The sequence below is a fragment of the Phacochoerus africanus genome, chromosome 9 (assembly GCF_016906955.1).
Source record: "Phacochoerus africanus isolate WHEZ1 chromosome 9, ROS_Pafr_v1, whole genome shotgun sequence".
In the NCBI taxonomy this organism is placed as follows: Eukaryota; Metazoa; Chordata; class Mammalia; order Artiodactyla; family Suidae; genus Phacochoerus; species Phacochoerus africanus.
In genome coordinates this window covers 104,352,747-104,364,747 of record NC_062552.1, presented here as the reverse complement: position 1 = coordinate 104,364,747, position 12,001 = coordinate 104,352,747, and the positions used below count along the sequence as shown (strand labels likewise).

The following is a 12,001-nucleotide window of genomic DNA, read 5'->3' as shown; positions in this document are numbered from 1 at the left end:
CTCTGTTCTCAAGGCTGTTTGCTATGCGGGCCGCAGGCTTTGGGCCTTTGAAGGGTTGAATACCATCTTTTGATTTACCATGGCTGATGGTGGGGAGGACTGGAAACTCAAGAACATCCACAAAGATCCAGCAAAGAGGAAAACAAAATCCAAAATAACCAAACACACACATACACAAACAAAAGCAAAACCAGGAGACATACTGACAATAGAAATCAAAGGTGACTGGAAAAGCAAAAGAGCACAGTGTTGTAAAAGCTGCAAATTGGGGGAACAAGAGACACAACTAAACAAGCCACTGCTCAAAACAGTCTTCTGTGTCTAGAGATTTTCAGGATTGTAGTGTAGGCATTTTTTTTCAAGTTTGACCAGCTGACCCGACAGTAGATAAGACTGGTATGGATTTCTCATCTTCCCAACAGGCCATCAAGGGTTTTAAATCATCATGAATATATACATTTCTCCATCATGTCTTCCCTATGCCTCCAAAAAGCCACTCCTCTGACATCTTTATAAAGGAGCTGTGTATCTAAACTCAACCTACATACTCAAATAAATCAGAGGCTTAGAAGTTTGAACTCACCTATATCACTAATCCTATCAACACAGGGATTTAACCTTCTACTGAACAGAATCATCAGAAATAGTTCCTTCCAAAAACCAAGAGGTCCCCATTATCCATAGAAGACTGATTAGAATCCAGTCAAGAAGGTCAGCAGCCCAAGAGAATGCAAGGCCATAAAAGGGGCACTTCCAAAGTGTTTGTTTTAAGTAATTACAGTGGAAGAACAGTCTTCTATTAATAAAGCTACAAACTTGAAATTGTCATTTTTCAAAACTAAGGAGAAATGAATATGTATTACATGGTTACAATGTGACATAATATTCTTTATAAAAAGGACTGCTTTATGAGGTTAGGAAAGTCAGGAAGGAAGAAGATACATATTGGGAGTCACAAAGTTCTTCCTATGCTAGAAACTCTAAGCTTAGAGCATTTTTTCTCCAATGGACAACAGAACTAAGCAATGTGCTCCCCACTAGGAGAAAGTATAAGGAGATACCAGTGTCATCAAGGCCACCAGAATTTCCCATTTGAATAGCTCTCGTGGAGCTAGTAACAAAGTACTTCTCATCCTACTCACATGGCTTCATTCTCTCCAACAACACCCTCCCATTTTGCTTCCACCTCCTGTCCTGTCCCTGTCCTCTGCTTTGACTGTTTTGAGTGGTGACCAAGGACTTGGACTTAATGGGAATGTGATTGATCAAAAGATGGACCAAAGTAGCGTGTTTTACACAAAGCTAAACGATTCCAAAAAACCAAGAAAGGAAACTTAGAAAACAAATCTTCTAGTAACGAAACCACCACTGTCAAAAACCAGAAATTGACATCAAAACCTCATGCAGGAACAAGGAGAAGGTGTTTGTTGCTGTTGGGTTTTATCCTTGGTCTATTAAACAAGAGGTGAGCAGCTAACTTTCAGAAAACAAACAAAGAATTCAATCAAACCAATGGAAATCAGAAAAGGGAAGACAAGCCCAAATGGAGTGGCAGAGGGTACTTTATACGATACCTAAGTTAACCATGAGCTTGACGCGCCCGCCATCCAGCTCCAAACGCAGGGTGTCAGCAGAGTCCCTGGAGGTAGTAGCCACCAGCAGCCCATAAGCTCGCTGGGACATGAACCGGAAGGACACGTCTTCTGCCTCAGTGTGCATGACCATGGGCATGATGACTTTCATGTACATGCTGCCGTCGTAGCTCAAGATGGACGCCTCTGCAGAGAAGAAAGGAGGAGATGGTTAGGATGAAGGATGTCCGAGTTTGCCTTGGCTTCTAGGGGAAGGAGAGTAGAATAGAGAGGGCACCAGATCTGGAGACAGGTGGCTTGTGTTTGCTAGACTTCTATTCCAATTTTTAAGCTATGTGATCTTCAGCAGACTCCTTAAATGTGGAGGCTTTATTTCCTCATTTGCAAAAGGCACATGATGGCACTGGCCCCCTGTCCCACCATGCTCGTAGACTTGTCAAAGGTACCAAATGAAATAATGAGTGGGAAGGCATTCTGCAAAAGGGAAAGTGTCCTCCCAGAGAGTAGTGGCTGTAATGCTGCATGCTATAGATAAAACAAAGCAAAACAGAAGACACTAAGCAAAATTTGTGTCCTGTAAGTATTCATGAAGAACAGAAGGAAAGCAGTAGTTTATAGCCACCACTGCAAACAAATATATACTTGCCAGAGTCCAGCTAGAAAGAGAAGCATAGCTGGGCCCCTAACATCTCTAGTGGCCAGGGGTTGCAGGAGTTTGCTAGACCCATTCAGAGAAGATGGATAGAGTCAGAGCTAAAACAACAACAAAAGCTAGTGAAACCTTTGAGAACAAGTCATCTTTTATTTAAGTAGCAATTTTACAAGAAAGCAAGAAGCTCACTTTTGATAACATTCTCCAGTCCAAACACTTTGGCTACAAGCCCTCGATTCCCTCCAATATGTTATATTTCTTAATGCCACGATGTGAATCAATTACTCCTACTTTCAAACAGAAAACCAAGGCTCTTGGAAGGAGGGTGCTGTCATCCTAAAGTTGCACAGTCTGGATTTTAATCCAGTCTATCCAATACCAAGGCCAGGGCATGTTCTGTAGCACCATGTTGCTCAAATTGTGAATTTGCTTAATCATTCATTTATCAAATATTTTTAAAGAACATAGGAAGAAAGGTCAGCTCTCACTGAGGTCAGTACCTGGCACTGAATAGGTCTTCTTAAATATTTACTGTTGCCCAATATTTGCTGTCTTCCTATATGCACTATGCACTATGGAGAGTACAAACAGTAAAGCAGACAAAGCTCCTACCCTGAAGGGAGTCACAGCATACACAAATAACTACACTAGAATATAAAAATGGCTACATGGCCCTGCTGGTATCTATTAAGACAGGGTCATACAGAAGAGAGAGGTTATAGCATGTGACTAAAGTGGATGGAGTAGAGTCTGGAGCTGGTCTTCATAGATGAGGGGGGTTTTTAATGAAAGAAGTGATGGCATCAGATTTGAAAGGCATATAAAATAGTATCTCCATACACAAAAAGGAAAGAAAGGGGATGTTTGGATAATAATAAACTTTTCAATTTAACAGAGTCATCAAGCATATTTTAAGAATAGTTTCATAAATGTGCTTTAAGTCGGAAAGAGAAAGACAAATACCGCATGATATCGCTCATAACTAGACTCTAATACATGGCCCAAATGAACACATCTACAGAAAAGAAACAAACTCATGGACATGGAGAAGAGACTTGTGGTTGCCGAGGGGGAGGGCATGGGATGGATTGGGAGTTTGGGGTTAGTAGATGCAAACTATTGTATTTGGAGTGGATAAGCAATGAGGTCCTGCTGTACAGCACAGGAAACTATATCTGATCACTTGTTATGGAATATGTCGGAGGATAATGTGAAATAAAGAATGTATGTAAGTGTGCGTAACTGGGTCACCATGCTGTACAGTAGAAAAAAAATTGTATTGGGGAAATAACAATAAAAAATTATAAAATAAAAAGTACAAAAAATAAAAAAGTATATAACTGGGTATAGCTAAACACTTTGCTATACAGCAGAAACTGACATAATACTGTAAATCAACTATAAAATAAAAAAGAATAAAATCAACAAACGTTTGTAGATACTGGGAAGTAGATGAATGGTTTTAGATTATGAGATGCTATATATACACTAATTTGTGATACTGTGTACCAGGTTCTCTTCTAGGTGTTACAGACATTAACAGTGAACAAAAGAGACAAAAGGAACAGGGAGAGACCAGGCAGAACACACAGGAAGTTCTAAAAATAGTCTGTGTCATCATCATACCCGTAACTTTATTTATACAACACACAAGAGGTCCACGAAAAACAATATACACACCTGTCATTCCCGGGAATCAACCATCACCCAGGTAAGATCCACAACATACTGTGAGTTGTATATTAAAATTTGCAAACACTCAGAGGATAACAAATATAGGTGTGACACTTATGGACACGTTAAAATTATGAACATATTTTGAAGATCTTCTCTTAGATGAGAAGCATAATCTAAGTTGAAGATATGTCCCAGATATGAAAGAAACTTTCATCTCCCGAAAGAGTGGAATCAAAAGATCAATAATGACAGTTAAAATTTATTGAACACTAGCTATTTGCCTGGTGCTTTCTTGAACTTTATGTGCATTAAGAAGGCATTTAATCCTCACAAGTACATTGTGAAGGAGACAATATTATTATAGTTTATAGATACCAAGTCCACATCTAACAAATGGCAGAGCTGAATACAGACAGTCTGATTCTTACACCTGTGTAATTAACAACTCTGCCAAATTGTGAGCAACTTATGCCTGGAACACATCCATGTTTCTCAGCACCCAAAGTACATCTATTATGCTTCAAGGCAGAGTGTTGTGTGTATGTGTACATGTATGAACATGTGTGCACAGATATATACATACATGCCACTATTTAAAGCTTTATATTATTTATGACCATATAGAACCATATAAACACAAATGATTTATATTCCTAAATAATATATTGTTATATATTAAAATGTACAATGCTGTGTGTTTGTGTAATTATGAACCATTAATTATTACTTTACACCTTCCACTATAGACACCCATGCATAGGTACGCTCCTTTTAAAAAGATGCTAGGGTATTCAATGAGTCATGAAATGGTTATTTTGATGCATTCAACTTAAATGATTCCCAAACTAATGACTGCTTTTATCCCAGTGGAGATGTGCAGTTCTGGAACATATGCATAAATGAATGCATCTTTATGCCAATATTGGTAGCATTAGAGAATAAATATCAGGTGAGTATGTGGCTAATCACCTCATGGTACAAAATAGAGTATGCATTTCAATGTATACCTTTGCATGTATCATGGTATGTTCTATTATTTATATAGTATTTTTAAGGGGAAGGGAAATGAAGCAGAATACTTAATATGGGAACCAGCTGAAACAAAATTTGTTCCAGAAGTCATATTAATTTGCTTAAAAGATTTCAAACACAAGGAGTACCACGAATAGAATACCAACTGGAGGGGGAAATAAGCCTAAATAAGGAAAGTTATTCAATCCAAAATCTCTAATTTTCAGAATCTACCTTGTATTTATACAATAAATTCTAGTAGATATAGAAACTTTGCTCATACATAGCTCTCTTCCTCCTTTTTGTGTTACTGTGATTCATATTATATATATATATATATATATTTCAAACTCAAAAATACATTGTTATAATTATTGTTTTATAAAAACTTCCATCTTTTTAAGAAGTGAAGACAGGAAAGCTCAAATATAGTTAGAAGGGTTTTTTCAAAATAATGATTTTTATTTTTGTTATAGCTGGTTTACAGTGTTCTGTCAATTTTCTTTTTTTTCTGTCTTTTTTGCCATTTCTTGGGCCGCTCCCGTGGCATATGGAGGTTCCCAGGCTAGGGGTCAAATCAGAGCTGTAGCCACTGGCCTATGCCAGAGCCACAGCAACGCTGGATCCGAGCCACGTCTGCAACCTACATCACAGCTCACGGCAACGCTGGATCGTTAACCCACTGAGCAAGGGCAGGGACCGAACCCGCAACCTCATAGTTCCTAGTCGGATTCGTTAACCACTGCGCCACGACGGGAACTCCTCAGTTTTCTACTGTACAGCATGGTGACCCAGTTACACATACATGTATACATTCTTTTTTCTCACATTATCATGCTCCATCATAAGTGACTAGATATAATTCCATGAAAAAAGAACAAAATAGTGCCATTTGCAGCAAGATGGATGGAACTACAAGCCAGAAAGAGAAAGACAAATACCATATGATGTCACTTATATCTGGAATCTAATATATGGCACAAATGAACCTTTCCATAGAAAAGAAAATCATGGACTTGAAGAATAGACTTGTGGTTGCCAAGGAGGAGGGAGCAAGATGGATTGGGAACTTGGGGTTAATAGATGAAGACTATTGCCTTTGGAATAGAGGGTTTTTTTTTTAATTAAGCTTATAATTTTCCACCTCTGTCTCTCTTCATTTTTTTTTATGAATTCAAGTTACCATCTGGAGCCATTCCCTTTCTCCAATATGGCTTCATTCATTTCTTTATTGTCAAGTGTATTACAATTCTATATGTTATAGGCCCATCAATACAATTTTATAGATTGTGGTATGCAATGGCTTTCTAAATCAGTTAAGAAGGAAAAAGAAATATGTGATTACACTCTTTTATCATTACCTACATAATTACCTTTATTGGATCTCTTGGTGTGTGTGTGTGTGTGTATAGATTCAAATTACTGCCTGCTGTCACTTCTCTTCAGATTGAAGAACTTTTAGAAGTTCTTATAAGGCAGGTGTACTAGCAATAAATATCAAATTTTTGTTTACCTGGATATTTCTTTCACTTCCACTTTTGAAAAATAGGTTTTCTTGGCTACAGGATTCTTGGTAGATAGATGTTCTATTTCTTTCAGCACTTCTAATCTCATCTTACTGCCTTGACCTCCATTATTTCTAAACAAACATCATCTGTTAATCTTATTGTGGGCCCATGCCTCTTGTGGCTTTTAAGACTTTCTCTTTCTCTTAGACTTTCAACATTTCCATTATAATGCACCTGAATGTGAATGAATCTTTTGTCATTTATCCTACCTAGAACTCACTGATGTGTACATCAGTGTTTTTTCATCAAAGTTGGGAAATTTTCAATCATTATTTCTTTAAATATTTTTCTGTCCTATTCTTTTTTCCAGTAATCCCATCATACATATGTTGGTACACTTCATGATGTCCCATATTTCTCTGATGTTATTTTTTATCTTCATTTTTATTTCTTCCATTTTGATTGCATAATCTTTATTGATCTATCTTTAAATATGTGGATTCTTCCTTTTGGTAACTCAGATTTATTGCTGAGCCCCTGTAGTGAATTTCATTTAGATGACTGTACTTTCAAGTATTTTATATAGATGTATATCAGTGGATAGATAATCCCAAATGTTGAAAAGTTTGAGTATGAAACGTTGAAATATAAATATACATAATTTCAATCTTTTCTTTTTACGTGATTTATGATGCTGTGCCAAATTTCTTCTGCACAGCAAAGTGACTCAGTTATACATATATACATTATTTTTTTATATTTCCCATCACGGTCTATCTCAAGAAATTGAGTATAGTTCCCTATGCTATACAGTAGGGCCCTGCTGTTTATTCATTCTAAATATAATAGTTTGCACCTACAAACCCCAAACTCCCAGCCCATCCCACTCCTTCTCCCTCCCCACTGAAAACCACAAGTCTATTCTCTGTGAGTCTGTTTCTGTTTTGTAGATAGGTTCATCTGTGTCATATTTTAGATTCCACATATAAATGATATCATACAGTATTTGCCTTTTTTTTTCTGACTTAACTTCATTTGGTATGAGAATCTCTAGTTCCATCCACGTTGCTGCAGATGGCATTATTTCATTCTTTTTTATAGCTCAGTAGTATCCCATTGTATATGTATACCACATTTTCTTAATCTAGTCATCTGTTGATGGACATTTAGGTTATTTCCATGGCTTGGCTATTGTGAACAGTGTGGCTATGAACACACAGGGGTGCATGTATCCCTTTGAATCATTGTTTTGTCCAGGAGTGGGATTGCTGAATCATATAGTAGTTCTATTTTTAGTTTTTTTGAGGAACTTCCATACTGGAAAACAGAACATTTTAGATAATGGATTGTAGCAAGTCTGGATACTACTCTCCCCTCCCTGACCACCACCAGGGTACTTCTTTGTGTTTGCTCATTTGTTTACTTGTTTAATGACTTGGGATGAATTAATTCTAGAACGTATTTTTACAATCCCTGGCATCGCTCAGTGGGTTAAGGATCTGGCATTGCCGTGAGCAGTGGTGTGGGCCACAGTTCCAGCTCTGACCCGCTGTGGCTGTGGCTGTGTCATAGGCCGGTAGCTGCAAGTCTGATTTAACCCTTAGCTGGGGAATCTCCATATGCCACAGGTACAGCCCTGAAAAGAAAAGAAAAAAAAAAAAGATAATTTTACACTTTTTACCTTTTAGCCTGTCTTCCTAGGTGCTGATCCTGGATCAGTATAAGCCACTTATTGCTCAACTACTGTACTTCAGCCCCCTTGGTCACTTAATTTTAGCCTTTATCTGTTGGATTTGTATGACTTAGAAGCTGCTTTCACAGTTCAGGGAGTCTAAGATTTTGCCTCACATTCAGCGAGGGGCCAGTGTTTGGAAGTTGCCCCTCCTGTCACACCTGAGCAGGTGCAACCTTGGGAATATGCACAGTCCTCCAGCCACTAAGGATAAATTTGGTTTTAGTTTTAAGCCTGGTTTCCTAGGAGGATCCCCTGGCTAAAAGGAGCTTATTGTTCAGTCAGCTAAGAGGTTGTACTTAAGTCCCCGAGCCAACAGGCTCTTCCCCTTACTGATGGATATATGAGTAGCTTGGGAATACTTTCAAATCTCCCATATCTCATACTCGAATTATCCCTGAGTATGTATCCCAGGAAAGGTACACAACCATCCAGATCCCCCTGGCTTTCTCTATCCCCATTCTTTTTGTTAAACTTCTGGTAGGTCTGCCATCTCCCTCACTGCTGTAAGTATCATAGACCTACCTGACCCCTCAGAGTTCCTGGTGACCAAGATTACCATGATTTTCAAAAGACCTTTACCCATGGAACTTCTCTAAGCCTTGCTCTAAACAGCCACCTCAGGCAGAGCTATAGAGCTCTTCATCCTGGGCATCTACCCAAGCAGAGGCTCCGTGCAACCCAGCTGGGTGAAGACACAGTGGCCCACTTCTACCTGAGTGATACTCCCATTCTATAGTAGGCATTGGAGGAAGATGACAAATCCAGATCATCTCAGCGTGCCCCTCCTAACGTGAAACTTACAAGTAAGCTGGGCAGGAACAATTAGAGCCTCTATATTCTTGACACTCCATGCCTGGGATGGAGCTTCTGTCCTACAAATGGAGACTGAGCAGGAGAAACGAGTTCCTTTCTTGGCTGTGCCCACCTGGAATACTGCTTCTGCAACATGGAACTGGGAAGAATTTACAGGTGCCGATGGCCTGACCTTTTAAGGTGAAACTGTAGTCCTAGGATAACTGGCAGGAGAGTGAGAGCCTATCTTCTTGTCCAAAACCACCTGGAATAAAGCTTCTGGAACAAGGAGCAGGGGTGGGGTAGGAGGAGGGAGCAAGTTCTGGTTGAAATGCCATAGCTCTCACTTCACTTAGCAAGACTTAGTAGATTTCTTAAATAAATGTTTCTCCATCTGTGGTATGTCCTTAGAACAATTTCCAGAGATATTTAAATGGTTGAGTATGTGTATGTTTTCATCATTTTCACCAGTTAAAGGGTTGTTTCACTGGGGAGGTCTGCCAAATTCCTCCCCCAGCTATTCTAGAGTTCCCTATTTTGATTATTACTATTGCCTTATATATCTTTCGCCATGAAATTTTTCTTAGCCCCAAGTGATATATGTATTTGTAATTGTCACAGAAGGCCTAGTTCTGTTTCTAGAGGAGTATAAATAACCAATATTATTTCATCATTGTGACATTTAAAAATACATTTTAGCACAGATTTTTTTCTTATTGTCTGACTGTTCACCTAGTGTCTGATTGTTCCTCAGCCTCAAGGATCAATGGCTTCTCTCTACAATCCCATCTTCTAGCCATTAAGGGAAAAAGCTACACTCCTACTGGCTCAGAGGCCTCTCCAAATAAAGAAGAGGAGTGTCACTGGAATATTTTGTACTTTGATAATAGTATAGAAAAAGTCTTCTCTTAAATCCTTGTGTTAGAGAAACAAGGGAAAGAGAAAATTATAGCATTTGTATATATTTTTTAAAAGCTATACAATACTTGAAGTACAAGTACAATAAGAACCACTAGGAGTTCCTGTCGTGGTGCAGTAGTTAATGAATCCGACTAGGAACCATGAGGTTGTGGGTTCGGTCCCTGCCCTTGCTCAGTGGGTTAAGGATCCGGCATTGCCGTGAGCTGTGGTGTAGGTTGCAGACGAGGCTCAGATCCCGCGTTGCTGTGGCTCTGGCGTAGGCCGGTGGCTACAGCTCCGGTTCGACCCCTAGCCTGGAAACCTCCATTTGCTGTGGTAAGTGGCCCTAGAAAAGACAAAAAGACCAAAAAAATAAAAATAAAAAAATAAGAACCATTACTCCCAGCATATGCTAAACAGGTCTCAGAGAATCATGATTTCTTGTCTTTCATTTACCTCTCCAAAAGAAAAACCACATCAATAGTTTTATTTTCTAAATAGCATATACTTCTTACTATTAAAAATCCAAGAGATGTAGATACATATTAAGAAAAAATTATGAGTTCCCTTGTGCAGTTGGTTAAGGATCCAGCATTATCACTGCTGTGTCATGGGTTTGACCCCTGGCCCAGGATCTTTTGCATGCTGCAGGCATAGCCAGAAAAAAAATAGAAAGAAAAAAATTTTAAATGTTCCCAGTCACACTACCAGGAAATAACCAGCATAAAACTAGGGGGGAGGGGCATATTTCCAGATATTTTTCTAAGCAGGTACATAGATAGAAAGATAAATAAATAGAAGCACTTTAAATGGTGGAAAAATTCTATACATGTTAGTTTATTTATTTTATTTATTTTATTTATTTTATTATTTTGTTGTTGTTGTTGTTGTTGTTGTTGTTGCTATTTCTTGGGCCGCTCCCGCGGCATATGGAGGTTCCCAGGCTAGGGGTTGAATCTGAGCTGTAGCCACCGGCCTACGCCAGAGCCACAGCAATGCGGGATCCGAGCCGCGTCTGCAACCTACACCACAGCTCACGGCAATGCCGGATCCTTAACCCACTGAGCAAGGGCAGGGACCGAACCCGCAACCTCATGGTTCCTAGTCGGATTCGTTAACCACTGCGCCACGACGGGAACTCCTGCATGTTAGTTTAATTGACTTAAATTTTTCATCAAGTTAACAAAAGAAAAATTCAAATTTCAAATGCATAGTAAGAAATAAATTCCTAATATGCATTATTTCCTAAGAGAATTCACTGAAATCTATAAAAGATATTATTGAAAACATAAAAAAGATGTGCATCTTTATTTTGAAATTGTTGCTTCAAATTAAGCCTGTAGGAGCTCCCTTCATGACACAGCGGAAACGAGGCCGACTAGGAACCAAGAGGTTGCGGGTTTGATCCCTGCCCTCACTCAGTGGGTTAAGGATCTGGCATTGCTGTCAGCTGTGGTGTAGGTCGAAGACGCAGCTCAGATCCCACGTTGCTGTGGCTGAGGTGTAGGCCGGCAGCTGTAGCTCTGATTAGACCCCTAGCCTGGGAACCTCCATATGCCGTGGGTGCAGCCCTCAAAAGCCAAAAAAAAAAAAAAAAAAAATCCAAAAAACAAAAAACCCAACAAATTAGGCCTGTAAAGACTGGCTGCCTCCTATGAAAAGTGAGAACATTAGTCTCTCCATTTCCTCCTTCGTCTCTAATTTCTGTTCTATTTGTTACATGTTGTGTAGAAAAGGTTTAACCTAAAAGATCTGGGTTATTCCAAACTCTGCACATTCCTGAGAAGGGCCTATTTTCTTGGGGAGCCCTTCATCAGCTCTGAGGAAGTAAACTCTTGAAATCTTCTAAGAAAGAGTATTCTGTTGTATGCCTAAGATCTTAAGCCACACTATACCAGTTAGTCTAGATAGCTTATACAATCTATGCTCTTTTTTTTTTTGGTCATTTTAGGGCTGCATCCACAGCACATGAAGTTCCCAGGCTAGGGGTCAAATTGGAGGTGTAGCTCCCAACCTACACCACAGCCAGAGCCACAGTAGTGCTGGATCCAAGCTACATTTTTTACCTATACCACAGCTCATGGCAATGCCAGATGCTTAACCCACTGAGCAAGGCCAGGGATTAAACCCACAT

General features: G+C 39.2%; 1 protein-coding gene across 6 annotated transcripts in view; it reads right to left on the bottom strand.

Moving 5' to 3' along the window:
• NRXN3 (neurexin 3) overlaps window positions 1-12,001 on the bottom strand; it is a 1,579,386-nt gene that overhangs the window by 1,021,135 nt on the left and 546,250 nt on the right. For all 6 annotated transcript variants that reach the window (XM_047796606.1, XM_047796611.1, XM_047796607.1 and 3 more), the window contains one exon: window positions 1,575-1,778. In XM_047796606.1, the coding sequence (XP_047652562.1) occupies window positions 1,575-1,778 (204 nt within the window). The remainder of the gene's footprint in view (window positions 1-1,574; window positions 1,779-12,001) is intronic.